Source organism: Coturnix japonica, chromosome 12, assembly GCF_054131305.1.
Source record: "Coturnix japonica strain WE chromosome 12, WE-NBRP24, whole genome shotgun sequence".
In the NCBI taxonomy this organism is placed as follows: Eukaryota; Metazoa; Chordata; class Aves; order Galliformes; family Phasianidae; genus Coturnix; species Coturnix japonica.
In genome coordinates, this window is record NC_140674.1 from 5,631,398 (window position 1) to 5,646,008 (window position 14,611).

The 14,611-nt window shown below is 48.3% G+C and overlaps 2 protein-coding genes and 1 long non-coding RNA gene across 7 annotated transcripts in view; 2 read left to right on the forward strand and 1 right to left on the reverse strand.

The window, feature by feature from the left end:
* Nucleotides 1–14,611, reverse strand: part of LOC107317951 (uncharacterized) — a 34,625-nt gene that overhangs the window by 16,424 nt on the left and 3,590 nt on the right. The window contains exons 1-2 of one of the 2 annotated variants that reach the window (XR_001557088.3): nt 8,085–8,234; nt 7,860–8,005 (exon numbers count right to left, since the gene is read on the reverse strand). This is a non-coding gene — a long non-coding RNA (uncharacterized LOC107317951). Of the gene's footprint in view, nt 1–7,859; nt 8,006–8,079; nt 8,235–14,611 lie in introns of those variants that run through there. The other variant, XR_001557086.3, reaches the window with a different exon arrangement.
* Nucleotides 445–4,896, forward strand: LOC107317949 (G protein-coupled receptor 35-like). The gene is made up of 2 exons (XM_015871204.3): nt 445–600; nt 2,191–4,896. The coding sequence occupies exon 2, from the start codon at nt 2,194–2,196 to the stop codon at nt 3,148–3,150; it is 957 nt and encodes a 318-aa protein (XP_015726690.2). The 5' UTR covers nt 445–600; nt 2,191–2,193; the 3' UTR covers nt 3,151–4,896.
* On the forward strand, nt 8,144–11,687 carry LOC107317950 (G protein-coupled receptor 35). 4 transcript variants are annotated; one of them, XM_015871207.3, is made up of 2 exons: nt 8,144–8,639; nt 10,011–11,687. In XM_015871207.3, exon 2 carries the CDS (start codon nt 10,038–10,040, stop codon nt 10,983–10,985), a length of 948 nt encoding a protein of 315 aa, XP_015726693.2. In that variant the 5' UTR covers nt 8,144–8,639; nt 10,011–10,037; the 3' UTR covers nt 10,986–11,687. The 4 variants fall into 4 exon arrangements, 2 of the variants coding, with proteins under 2 accessions (XP_015726693.2, XP_015726692.2); XR_014933178.1 differs by lacking the exon at nt 10,011–11,687 and adding an exon at nt 9,862–9,999 and having other exon boundaries at nt 8,503–8,639; XR_014933177.1 differs by lacking the exon at nt 10,011–11,687 and adding an exon at nt 9,862–9,975 and having other exon boundaries at nt 8,513–8,651.

A 14,611-nucleotide genomic window follows, 5' to 3' on the forward strand; every position in this document is an offset into this window, starting at 1 on the left:
TCACCACATCTGCCCCACTCTTCCAAAAAGCCAAAGAGCGACATGCCAGGACCTTTGCTCTGGGCCCACCTTTGCACCAAGCACTGATGTGCCCCCCAGGAAAAGCCACTACCACTCCCTCTGCTTGCTCTGCAACCCCACCCAAGTCAGCACGGGATGCTGGGCTCCCAGAGGGTCCTTCTGCTGCCAAATGGGCAATTTGCAACTATTGTGGTTTTTACTTAAGAAAGGATTTGTTTTCAAACCACTGCAAATATTAAATTTTAATTGCTTGTTTGTGCGCGTGGAAGCAGAGGGAGAGTAGCTTGGGTGCAAAACCAGATGGTGGTAAAGGACTGAGCTGATGGCAGAGGAACAACAGAGGGCACCAGAGACTCGGCCGTCCTAAAGAGGAGGTGATAAATGAAGCACTTTTGAGGAACTAGAGTTCATTGCTGTACTTCAGAGCTCCGAGCTGTCAGCAGCACACTCCTGGGCAGCTCTGCCCCACTCAGCATCACCCTGCACAGCATCACCCCGCTGCACCCACAGCCCTGGCATCTCCTGAGCAACTGCGACCTGCCCGAGGACCTGGCCCGAGGACAGCACCATAAGAAGCAGGTAGCTTTTAATTCTTCTTGCATGGATATGTGGCAGTGAGCTCTGCTTCCTGAGCTCCTTCACAAAGCACTGCCCAGGGCTGCCCACTTGGTAGCAGTGGTACAGAGGTGCCTCAGTTCCTCCTGCCTTCACAGATGTGCTCTGCTATTTGGCAGCCACATGTGCTATCCAGGGAGGTCTTCATCCCATGCTGTGGCCATGTGCCACTCCTCTCCATGCTCATTCTGTGAGGGGACACCCATCTCTGGGCACACTGAGGCATGGGACCAGGGGATTGCTGTGGGCTCAGCACTCACATGGAGGATTCACAGGGCTCGGTTGCTAGGTGGGATAGTGATTTGCAAGCAGAAAGCAGCACTTCCACTGCAGGATGGTGACAGTAGGCTTGCAGGGAACAGCTGTAGGGTGGATGGTAGCACTGTGCAAGTCAAGGACCTGGGATGCTGGAAGCTCACAGGAGCCAGGACACAGGCTGCATTTCAGCCCTTCCATAAATTGCATTCTGAACGCTGTATCTCTGTAATACCACCCCAACTCTGGCCCTGGGGCAGGTGCTGAGCTTTCTTCTGACACTGCCAGATCCAGCTTCCAGTCTTGGACACTAAAAACAGTCCATGTAGCTCATGCAGTCAGACTGTTTCTCCACAGTTTATATATTAGGGCTTAAAAGCCACTGACTTATAAGGCAATGTATCTATAACAGATGACGGGAATCTGACTGTTTTCGTGCTTCTATGTAACTGCAGACTGAGTCTGATTCACCCTCCGTGGTCTTTGCTGGTAGCTGATAGTAGGAGATGCCCTGAACTATTTACAGAAGCACCAGGAGGTAGGTTAGAATCTTGGATTTGTGTTTTCTGCTCTGGCAACATTTTGGCTTTCTATGCTGAAGGCTGAGATCAGACAGGTGTGCTCATTTTCCTCTCCTGGTGCCAAGCCATATATCTCCAGCAGCCTGCAGGAGGAGTGGTGGTGCCCATGGCACACACTGTGCTCCAGCCTGCAGCTGTGGTCCAGGAGTAAATCCACCAGAGCTGTCCCACGACTGGGAGGACCTGAATCCTGTGTGGGTGCATGGCCATAGCAAGACCCAACAAACCCATCGGGTGGCTTTGGCAGTAAAGCAAAGAATGAATGCTGCCCAGCTCTGCTTTGAGCTATCCTAAAGCAAGAGAGCCAGTGGGTCTCCAGCAACCACAGAGGTGTCAGAGGTAAGGGACTACAACATCATAATCCTGCTTTGGAGACTCTCTACTGTTACCAAAACTGTGCGAAGGTGGATGTAGGGTGGACAAGCCAGGCCTACAGTGGGGTTGCTGCCCCACAGTAGCTGCAGGAGGGTTTTGCTTCTCTTTTCTTTTTTTTTAGTTGCTGTGCAGAGCCACTGAGCTCCTGCAGGTCTGCATCCTAGAAAACCCAACTGCTGTGCATGTGCAGAGAGCTGTGTGCCACCCTGTCCCACCCACAGCCCTGATTCATGCAGTGCAGAGGAGCCAGGAGCCGTGGAGCCATGGCTGAAGGCACTGCCATGGGACCCAGCCCAGGGGACTTGTCCTAGCTTGGTCTATCACATGCACCCTTTCCTTGCAGAGAATGTCCACCATGAAGAACTGCACAGAAATCAGCAGCGTGTTGCAGGATGGTATTATGCTATTTCAGCTGATCGTCTACATCCCAGTCCTCACTTTGGGGCTCCTGCTGAACACCATCGCCTTCTGGGTCTTCTGCTGCAAACTCAAGAGATGGACTGAGACCCGTGTGTACATGATCAACCTCATGGTTGCAGACTGCTCCCTGCTCTTCGCCCTGCCTTTCCTGATCTATTTTACCAAGAACAAGCATCCCATAGACAAGCTGTGTTTTGCCGTAGAGATGATATATTTTACAAACAGTCCTATGAGCATCTTCATCATCATGCTGATCGCCATCGATCGATACATTGCCATCAAGTTCCCTCTGAAAGCAAAAACTCTTCGATCCCCACTGAAATCAGCCTGTATCTGTGGGTTCCTTTGGATAATGCAAATAGGTTATTCCTACTGTGGCACAATATTTAAAAAAGAGAGGGAACAATATTGCTTTCAGAAGCATTCTACTGAGCCTGCATATTTAACAATGTTCTCCATTTGCTTTCAGTATTTGATCCCCCTAGGGATTATAGTTTTTTGTTCCATACAAGTCATTAGATGTCTCAGACAGAAGATGGCCAGCAGCCACCATGAGACAAAGCTAATCCGGAAAGCAATCCACATTATTTCTGTGAATCTCTGTGTGTTCATCATATGTTTTTCACCAATCTACATTGCACTACTCCTGCGGCTCGTGGCAGAGGTTGCTGGAGCTTGTCACCTGCTCTCAAAAGCTAGGGCTTCTATTCAGATCCTTTCAAGTTTAGCCAATTCCAACTGCTGCGTCGATGCATTCTGCTATTATTTTGCAGCCAAGGAAAGTCAGGAATTTCCCTCTCTGCTCCCCTCTTGTTTATCAATGGGGTCTAAGATGAACCAAAGCCAAGAGTCGCAGCAACCCACAGATCAAGTCATTACATAGGAAAAGGATAGTGCACTACAGATGTTAAGACCAAACTGCTGCACAGGTTCTGAGGCAGAGGGAATGGGACCATTTGCAGTTGCTCTAAGTATGGGCATCTCTATAGAGAGGGATTTGTTAATAACTTGAATTTCGTCCTGCTCCTGTCATACTTAAATGTGGCTCAGATTATTGCCTTCAGTAGTTGTATCACAGGTTCAGGTGTCTCCTCATCAACAGAGAGATCCCCATGGTACAGAGAATAGCTGATAAAGCCATTGTTTAGACCACAGACTTTGTTGTACATATCATGCAACTTAACATAAGAAACTTAGCACTGCTACAGCAATGTATAAAGCTATTTCTACTACTGTAATTTTTGGTCATTAAAATAAGGGAAAAGCCACTCCAGAACAACACCAAGCCTAAAACATCTGTGTCAAAGGATTTGGCAGTACAGTGGTAGTTTCCTGCCACACTGTACAACCTCAGTGCCTGCAGCTATCACCAGGATGCTGGCTCACATTCAGTCTGACTGGCCTGTAGCTCCCCTGATCCTTCCGCCTGCTGTTGTGGATGGGCACTGCATTAACTAGCCTCCAAACAACTGCATGCTCTCCGGTTGGCCAAGACTGCTGGTAAATTATGGACAGTGGCTTGGTGAGCACATCTGGCAGCTCATTCTGTACCTTGGTTCACAAATGTCCAATCTTTTGGCTTGCCTGGGCTGCACTGAGTGATGAAGAACTGTCTCGAGTTGTGTATACACAGGTTGCACCAAAAGTAACATCTCCTATTTATTTCCATGGCAACTACAATAACTACAAAGAGCGCAGTAACACTATTGGATAGAGCAAATTCTCAGATACAAAACACTATTTTTCATCATAGTCATCACCATCAGCCATCCCTTTTCATCAGCAGTGAACAGGAGCCTGCGTGCCACACTCCTCAACACACCTTTGTGGAGAGATCTTCAAGTCTGAAGACACGATCAGACTTTTCTTTGAGCTGAATGTTTGATTGCAACTCTATACATTCCATTTGAAAAAACACAGGTAACGTGTTTATGTCAATTGAAAACAGAATTATGAATATACCAAAAAATCTGAAGATTTCTTTTTGGCAATCTTAAGACCTCATACTCCTGCATCAGAATGAAAAGCATGGTTGCAAATTTTAATCTGTTCTCAGGACTGTGCTTAACCAGTGCATCACAATGCAAACAATTATTTGCTGTCACTTAGGTTAGCACTGCTCTGCGCCCTCCCCATGCCCTGGTTTGAGCCCAGACAGTGTTGGTAGGACACTGATGTTGTTGCTGAGCTATGGGTGCATGCTTGGGGCCAGGTAGTGCCACTCAGAGGGGCAGAGCTGCTGCCAAGATGGTGTGGGGTGGGGGACAGCCAAAGGATGGGCTGTGCTGGGCCTTGCATGGACTGTGGGCCATGGGCTGCACGTGCCTGCCCTAAGGTGATCCCATCTGGCCCTACAGATCTGTGTGTGCTCAAGTGGTGTAGTAGGTCACAAGTAACTTCCCCTTGGATTGTAAGCACTTCATTCTGTTCCATGTCTCTGTGCTCAACCCACTCTTGCCTTCTCACTCATCTTTGGCACATAGGGACAGACTGCTTCTGTGCATTCAAGATTAATTCCAGAAGAATATCTATCCTTCCTGGACTCCTCTGTCCTTTAGAACTATCTTCTGAGGGACTCTGTCAACCAGGTCCCTGAAATAAACCAAAATATACCCTTTGAAAAACCAAAGATCGTGTCTGGCAAAGTCATCCCAGTCTCATGCTGGGACTTCCCAAAACCAAAACAACATTTCATTATGCAGGGCAGTTCTGAGAAGCCTTCAGCTACAACTCTACCACAACTTCCACAGAAAGGCTGCACAAACCCACACCAGGCTTCCTCTGAAAACTCTTTGTGGAGTGACCAGGGCTGCATCTACATTTCATGGCACACTGCTGTCTCCTGGGTTCTGACCATCCTGCTACATGACACAAAACTCTCTATGGTGTCCACTGGAGGAGCAATTCATGAAGATGATAACGTGGTGATACACAAACCTTTGCCATCTCCCAGCACAGGTATCTGCATAACGACAGCAGGAGGCAGCAGTCACAGCCTTTCAGTAGCTCTGACAAGCAGGAAATCTAAAGAGGTTTGTAACTGGCACTGTACCTGCTGGTACAAAAAGTAAATGCTCTTTTGCTAGAGTGAAAAGAAGATGTGGGCTCTCTACAGTTGGTCCCTGCTAGACCACAAACAGCCTTTAAATACATTTTAAAATTCCTTTGAAAATTGCAATGGTCCACTGCACTTCTACTCTGCTGTCTCTTTCCTAAAAGGTTACCAAAGGGGTCAAAGTAGGAGATGAGGAGCCAAGGCAGGGCTGGGGGAAGAACAGGCAGATGCAATCAGGAAATCTGAGCTGGCTCTGATCCCACCATCTGCAGGTCCAGCCAGGGCTGGCTTCACAGCCTCTCTGTGTAACTGATGGCTCTCAGTTCATCCAGACCCTCCTATTTGTGGAGTTCTCTGTACAGGAGAGACGCGGACCTATTGGAGCACATCCAGAGAATGGCCACAAAAATGACCCAAGGGATGGAACGCTTCTCCTATGAGGACAGACTGAGAGAGCTGGGGCTGTGCAGCCTGGAGAGAGGGTTGTGAGGTGACCTGACAGTGGTCTGCCAGTACCTAAAGGGGAGATACAGGAAAGAAGAGAGGAGACTCTTCAGCAGGGTCTGTGGTGATAAAACAAGGGGAAATGGTTTCAAGATTAAAGAGGGGAAATTTAGGTTGCATAGAAGGAGAAAGTCTTTTACAGTAAGTGTGGTGAGGCACAGGAACAGGCTGCCCAGAGATGTAGTGGATGCCCTGAATCTGGAGACTCTCAAGGCAAGGCTGGATCAGGTCCTGAGCAACCTTATGGATGCTCCTATTAGAGCAGGGGAGTTGGATTAGATGATCTTTAAAGGTCCCTTTCAACACTAAGGACTCCATGATTCTATCATTCATAGCCACTAATTCTGACATCTGCATTCACTGAGACATCCACCTCACTCGTAGTTTTGCAGGGCACTGTACCTGTGAGTCTTCCCACAAGTTGTTTGGAACCAAACCTACCTAAAGACCTGTGTGCCCTGCAGGTGCACAAACTGAGGTGCATAAACACTGATATTTCAAACAAAAGGGTCATCACACTAATGTTTAGACATCCAAACACAAGCATTGCCCAGCAGCTTCCAAGGGATGGAGAGAGACAAGCTGAGTCCTTCAGTGTTGGTGCTCAGTGTTAGTGTGGCTGGAGGGTCGAAGCTGGGTTACAGCACAAAGCAGCCTGTGAGTGTGTTATCTGCTATCTTGGTTCCTATGTGGCTGAGTACAGAGAAAGGGGAAGCAGACCCAGCAGCCAGGGTCACTCATGACATGGGGCTGATGCAATTAACAATGCTGTTTCACAGGCTTCCCATGGTAAGAATAGCACCGATGTGTTCTACTCCCTAACCCATAGTTTCATTTTGGTCATCATCTATTGTTGCAATATCACTTCTTCCCATTAGAAAAATAAGAGAAGGAAAAACACCGGGCAAGAAGTTTGTGGAACCTGAATGCATCAGGGCGAGGCAGTGTCCTGCTGCATGTGGGGAAGGGATGCTGGTATCTCCCTCACCTTCCTCCAGGCCCTGTCCTGCTGCCATGTGCCAGGCCTTGCACACCTGAGCTAGCAGAGCTGCACCAGGAGCATGGGTGAGCACCCCTGGGAGGGCTCTGTGTGCCTGGGGATCAGATTCAAGGCAGACCATACAAAGGAAGGAAAAAGTAAATGTTCAGTACAGAAATAAGTCTTAGAGCTCAGGAAGTGTAAAGATCAAATAGCTCTCAGAACTATTAAACAGTTAGGAGACATTCTTTCCTTAAACAAAAAAGCTGCTTACACACATGAATCACAAGCAGAGGGGAGCAAGTCACCCAGTGCTGCTGCTGAAACAAACAACAAAAATTGTCATGGCATGACCTAGAAGTCTCAGCTTTCTGTAAAGATGAGGAACCCCAAAAGTCCAGAATTTTGAAGAATTTGTCACAAGAGATCCCAGAGCAGAAACAAGGCTTTTTGGCAAGTCTGGGGCAAATACTGTCTGTCACTACTATGCTATGAATTGGAAGGGTGGTGCTGGAGAGATGCCATGAGCTGAGCTCCAGGGTTGACATTGACTTCTCATGGTTAATACTGGTAGCAATGCCTTGCCATGCACAGTAGGAGTGTGCACATTCCCCAAGTGTCGTCCACAAAGTGGCTTCGGTGCAGTGTTGATGCTATCAAAATTCAGGAGCTGGATGACATTAAAAATGAAACTACTAACAAGGACAGTGACATGGAAATTATATCATTTAGGGATCAAAGAGCCCTAATAGTACTAATAGCCCTAAGTGTACTAATAAGTCAGCCACTGCTTACTAGAACCGTGAAGAGGCAGAATGGGAAGCCCTGGGAGAAGTATTTAAGCCAAGCTCTATAACAATAATACAGTAGCAAGGAGTAAATCTCAGCAGCTGATTTGCAACACACAGACAGACAATGCACAAATACTCCAGAAGCCACTCTTTGACCTGGAAGCAGGTCTTAAGATCTTAGAAGCAGAAAGCCAGAAGGGTTTGCCCAAGCCAGCAACACAAGGTACCAACAGCAGGACCTCTGAGCTTGCTGAGCCACTCACCTGAGCTCTTCCTGCAGATGGGCTTGCAGTGGATTGCTATCACAGAGCCCCTGGCCAAGGGGTGCCTGCATCACAGTGCAGATGTGAATTCTGGGGGTCAAAGGGTCACGGTGCCAGGTTTTCTCAGTATTACCGGTTGATGAGAACTGTGGAAGAGAAGAGCGCTACTGTGATTCAGACTGAAACACACTTATGAAACAGCACAAAACTGTCTGCAGACCTTACTTAGCCTTCAGCACTCCCACGGCTGGGTGAATGGGACCAGGAGTCCACCAAGGCTGCTCCATCCTGGGGCTCAGCACACTGAGCAGCAGGCAACAAAGGATCTCAGGGTCCCTCCAGGACAACATGTTCTCTTCGGGCAGCACACACAACCTGTTGGGCGAGAAAGGTTGATGGATGCTAGTGAAGCATTGGGCACTGGAAAGTGAACTGAAGGAAAATCCTGAAGTCATTCCATCGCCAGAGGAACATCTGCAGGACCACACAGCAGATGAATGTTCCACCTTACCACAGGGCTACTACGTGGGCTCCTCAGTCAATAGGGGGTGGTGTGAGCCATGGCAGCGGCAGCAGCAGAGGAAGCTCTGCCCCGGGGAAATGCACTGAGGAGGGGTGGGGATGCTTCCTCCACCAGCATTGTTGCTGCCACAGCCATCTGCAAGTGGTCATCGCAGAACACCTCAATGGTCACATGCTGAGAACACTGCTGGGAGGGCTCAGCACACTGCATGCTGCACCACAACCAGACTGGAGGAACATTCGACCTCTCCAAGGACGGTGAGTGAGCAGGTAATCCATCCCGGTTAATTGTTGGCACGGTTACCGGAGCTCTGAAAGGCATTGCCTTTCTCCATCCATGGTGGGACACCTAAATGGTGTTGGATAAACTGGGAGAGGGCTGGAGCCTGTGCGTTTTCAAATCTCGTTTTGATACTAGCCACAGTAGACACGCTGTGGATGCTAAAGGGCAGCCTCCACCTTTGCTGAATCTCTCCATCGTCTATTACAATTTACCCATTTCCCCTATTTCTTCTGGTCTCAAAATATTCCTCGTGTCCAAAACACAGAGCTGATGCAGGTACCCACAGTGTGTATTCCCTCACAGTAGGATTGCTTGGCAGCACCGTTTTCAAAGCTGGTTGAGAGATGCAGCTCCTGCTGAGGCTGCAGCACTGCCCTAGAGATGGCTTAGCCAGGATGCTTTGGAGCCCAGAGAATCTGCACACACAGAGCCATGCTTCCCTCACAGGGAAACTCCACAGACCTCTCAGACCTCCCATGAATTTTGTGGCCATGTCTCACAGGGCAGCACAGAATATAATCCTACATTAGCTCTTCCAAAGCAGGAAGGCAAGGAGCAGCATGGCCCTGTGGATGAAAGAACACCCACCAGATCGTGTTAAGCTCACCGCTGTATTTCACAAGGCTGCTGATCGCATCTCTTGCCATGCCTTTTTTTTCTTGCACTTTGGCAGATTGCTCTGTTACTTCAGAGATTAAGACCAGCTTTCACAATCCTTGAAAGACAAGCACGCAGCCCACAGATCTATCTCTGATTCTTGCCGCAGTCTACAAAATGTTCTAACTAAATACAGGACTCAATGGCAGCTAAAATAATGAGAGATAGATGAATAATTGCTCTTTTCACTAATAAGAAGTAAGTGATGACAGCACAGAAGGACAGCTGTCTCTTTGCAGCATGTCTCCCGGAGCATTCTGAGCACAAAAGATGCTGGCTGACTTCTTGTGAGCACCACTATGATGGGAGAGATGAGACCCAAGTTTAGGCATCCCCTTCCCATTGCCAAATGAGCTATAACAGTTCACATAACTCCCAACTGCAGGATTCCTGGTCTGAGTCTGGCCCAAAACAGGAGCACGATCATTTTCCAGCTTTGCCCTCTGCAAGCCATTCACGCTGTGTGGGATGCAGTTAGAGCTGCTTTTTACCCCTCCGCAACTGACCAGGTTCGTGTCCCATCCTATCTCTTCCCACCAGGTGCCCTGTAGACAGTTCTGGTCTGCAGCATCATCTGCTCAGTCTCATTTTCGCTGCTGGTAAATCCCCGAGGCCCATGAAGTACTATCTGAATTAATCAACGATTCAGTCACAGTCTAGCTTCTAAAAAATATCATCTGCTTTTCCAGGAACTGTGACTCTTTAACATCACCAAAATGAACCAGAGCAGCTGCAATATCACAGCTGACGAAAACTTTCCACTTGTCCAGCTGTGCGTTTACATCCCAGTATTGCTGCTGGGCCTTTTGCTGAACGTGTTGGCGCTATGGGTGTTCTGCTGCAAGCTCAGCAAGTGGACAGAAACCAGAGTATACATGGTCAACCTGGCTGCGGCTGACTGCTTGCTGCTCTTTACTTTACCTTTTAAAACACTATCCCAGTTCCAACAGATGAAGGCGGACAGATGGTGCCTGATTCTGGAAGGTGGCTATTTCATAAACCGCTTAATGAGCATCGGTATCATCACTGTTGTAGCAGCTGACCGGTACGTGGCTATCAAGTATCCCATGAAAGCCAAAGCACTGCGGTCACCGCTGCAGGCAGCTTTTGCATCTGGATTTCTTTGGATAGTCATCGTCTGTGCGATTTCCCTCATTAAAATGGTAGAAAACAGAGATCATGATAAATTTTGCTTTGAGAAATCTTCTGTCAAGCCCTCCGTCATCACGCTGTGTGCTATTATCGGAGGGTTCTTCATACCGCTGGTCGTCGTGATTTACTGCTCCATACAAGTCATTGCAGAGCTCATGAGAAAGAAAAATGAAAACTGCCACAAGGAAAAGTTAATCAGGAAAGCTGTCTACATCGTGACTGCAAACATGGCTGTGTTCATCGTATGCTTTTTGCCTCTTTACGTTGGGCATCTCCTTCGCTTTCTAATGGACTCCTTCAGTTCCAGCTGTCCTGTGATACAGAAGATTAACGACTTTGTTCATCTTGCCTCAGTCCTTGCCAACACAAACTGCTGCTTGGATGCTATTTGTTACTACTTTGTAAGCAAGGAATTTCAAGAAGCATCTCCCAAGCTAGCAAGGTCCAAATCTGACTCAGGCGAAACAGCTGATGTTCAGCTCTCAGGAATAACACATCAATGCCAAATGTAGAGGGCTCTCTGTGTGTGAGAATGATGGAGGGACTTTCTGCTGACGGGAAAGATTCAGACATGAAAATCAGCCCTCATTCAGACAATCACAGCAGTCTAGATGCTGGCACAACAATCTCTATCATCACTGACAATTCCCTGCCTTCTCCAAATTTGAGTAAGATGGAATCATAGAATCATTTCCCCATAAACCTCAGCAAGTACAACCAGAGGGTAAAGTTCTTGCTGTCCATCCCCCTACCTTGGGTCAGTTTTGATGTAGCTGTAGCTGTGACAAAGAAACAGAAATTATTTGAAATATCAAAAAAGGGAAAAAAAATCTCAAAGCGAAACGGTTGCAGAAAAAATAAAGGTGGATGGCTTTATGTCACAAATGTCTTTTCTTAATAATAAACACCCAATCACAGAAGCAGATGCTTTGGGCACATTTACAGCATCATTTGGACAACATGATGGTGACAAAACAGTGACCAATAGAAATATGGAGTCAGAAGGATCTGCAACTGTTTGTATAGGGGAAAAAGCTTCACGTTGAATGCATCTGAGTCAAACTGCATTAAAAATACTATCCAAAGAGCTGGGGTGGGTGGGAGTCTGTAAATGGAGTCAGTTCAACACTGTAGTGTAAATAATTATCTAAAGAAAGCAGCAACAAATTCTTCCTAAGTATTCAATATAAATAAATTTGTATTACTGGCACAGAGCACTGCCTCGTAATGAGCTAAATGGAAACACTGAAAGATCCAGTGGTGATGGGACCCGTTTTGCTCTCTGTCCCTGATGGGGACAGCTCATTGCCTCTGCTGCTGCCTAAACAACAAGCAGGGAGCATGGGCTGCAACAGAGACTGGGATCTTCAATGGCAGAGCATTGCAGGAACCCCATAACACACTTACAAACAACAAGGGAGGCAAAACAACTAACCAGCCCGCCTGCAATGATGCTCTAACAGCAGCATGTGCTCTGGGATGGGATGTGCAAACCAGCTGCACACCTCCACCCATACCCCCTGAGCCTGGGCTGGGCTGTAGGCTGAGGCCTGCTGCTGCCTTCCAGCCCCACACCCAGCTCAGCCTTGTCTCCTCCTGCTCTAGAAAAGGAAGAAACCCCTCAGGAAGAGACCCTGCTGCAGGCAGCCACTGGGCAGAGCCCTCCGTTCACCTGGGCAGGATGGAAGCAAAGGCTGGGCAGCCTCTGGGGGCTGCAGGCTTCTCACTGCACTTGCCAGAGATTCAGACAGCAAGAGGGAAAGCTGCTCGGTCATCATGAAAATCTGTAAGCAACGTCCAGCCTTTTGTTCACAGCACATCGAAGAGCGGCATGACAAGAGGTTCTGATGACAAAGTGCACCTTTCAAAGAGGTTGGTTTCTCCCTGCTTCTGCTCCTTCCTTTTCTCAGCAAACATCAAGGCTCTGTGTGCACAGATGGGTATCTCCTCCCGCCCCAGCCCAGCGTGCAGTGAGGCCCCAGCCCTGTGTGCTGATGGGTCTCCTGCACTGCTGCAGCGACATACACACAGAATACCTTTGTGAGTTTAGTTTGATGGGCTGCTCCCAAATAAAACCTAACAGATCTTCAGGATTCATTCCTCTGTGTGGGATTTGTGTGCTGAGGGAGCAGGTTTGGAAGTATAGCAGATTGCCAGTGTTTTCTCTGCACATGCAGTCTCACCGACATGGGTGCGAGCTGTTCAAAGGTGAAAGCACTGCACAAACCAAACAGTTATTTTAGATGCAGCAGGAAAAAGAAATACCGCTCATCCGCTAACCGCTATTTAAATGGGTGGGGGAGACACAAAGCTGACTACAAGGTATTTTCAGCAGATTCTGCTCAGCCGTCTCGCTCCAAGTAACACCCCTTCCTCTAGCAGCTGCTTGCACAAAATACGCACCATAAACACTGGGCCAGATGGCCAAACTTTCTAACAACATGAACCTCACATCAAGGCATGAGGTGCACATAGTGGGAAGGCCTCAGGTGTTTGCTGGGGCTGCAGATGGGACAGCCAGGCTGTGCTGAACAAGCCCTGTTCTGCACTGATTGAGAGGGGCTGTCATGGGGGAGTTGTGGGCAGCCAGGGATTTGGTTGTGCTGGGGCTGAATATATGGCACATGCACCAAGTGCACGATGGAGAAACACACTCCATCTCCCCAGCCAGAATACTGGACTGTGCTGTTCAGCTCACTCACCTTTTCCACCTAGAGCTTTCTAAACCTGTAACCTCCTGGCCAAGCTCTCACACACAGAAGGGCTAAGGGATGTATCAAGCAATGAATAAGCAGCAGCAATTTACTATTTTCCAACACCTCCAGTGAGCTCAGTAACAACCAGAAGACAAGGGGGATGTGACCGCTTGCTGACAAGATACCAATTCATCCACCATGGCCTGAAGGAAAGAAATTCTGTGCTCAGAAAGTTGTAAGACATGGGCACAGGCTGCCCAAAGAAGTTGTGCCCCATCCCTGGAGGCTTTGGTCAGATGGGGCCCCAGGCAGCCTGATCTGGTGGAAGGCAACCTGCCCAGGGCAGGGGGTTGGAAACGAGTTGGCTGTAAGGTCCCTTCCAACCCAAATCATTCTGTGATTGTTATGAAGGCAGCCAGCTCACACTCTACACAAGCACTGAACAGACAGGTTACCAAAACCAAATCACCTGACAGCATATGCAGAGCTGCTGTAGCACACCTGAAGCAGCTGCACGAGCTGGGACACAGGCACACCATGGGATAACATCCAAAATGACCTCCAGCTTTCATGCTGTCACTCACTGAGTTCTGGTGATGTCTCACGTCAATTTTCCTGTCTGGGGCTTTCCATTGCTGTCAGACTTTAACCGAACCCTGCTGCCAAGCACAGTCGGGGCAGCTGACTGAAAAATGAGAGTTCAACTGAATGTCAGGTGTGGGGGGAAAGTGCGAAAGCTCTCACCAAGAAACTATGACACAGTTCAGAGACGCTTTCATCGAAGACAGAAAGAGGGCACTGCTGAGGAAGTGAAAATCAGGGTGGTTCACAGTTGTTAACCCAAGTCAGAAGCATTCCCATGTGCCTCAGTTTCTGAATAAGGGCTCAGAACCACCACCAAGTCACTGCAATGGGAGCAGCTATCCCACATGGGCAGCTCACACATTGGCATCAGACACCATGTGTTCCTTGCCCTCTGTGAAGGCACTAACAGGCTGCAACATTTGCAGCCCCATCTGCCTGAAATACAGTGCTCTATCAGCAGCTTTATCAGCTTCAAAGTTCTCACGTCACTTCTCTCTGGCAATTTTTTTCCTGCCAGTGTAGCCCTTCTGGCCCTCTGTTTTCAAGCCAGATAAAAGTCTGTCTTAGGTTGGGTTGAAATTTGGCACAGATATTTCAAGCAGAACTTTTACTGGGCTGAAAACCACAGGTACAACTTTGTAGGCCATTTGGCCTTGTGGGTATCACAGCTTAAAGCCACTTGTTAACACATAAAAATGGATCTAGCAACATCACATCTCCACGTTGCACCAGGCAGGAACTGAAGGACTGGCGGGCCCCATCAGAGAGGCCCTACTTCATGTCTACAGCACAGAGAAATTGTGTTTCATACTGGCAGGACATCAGTATGCACACCCACATGGTTTGCACTGCTCCTC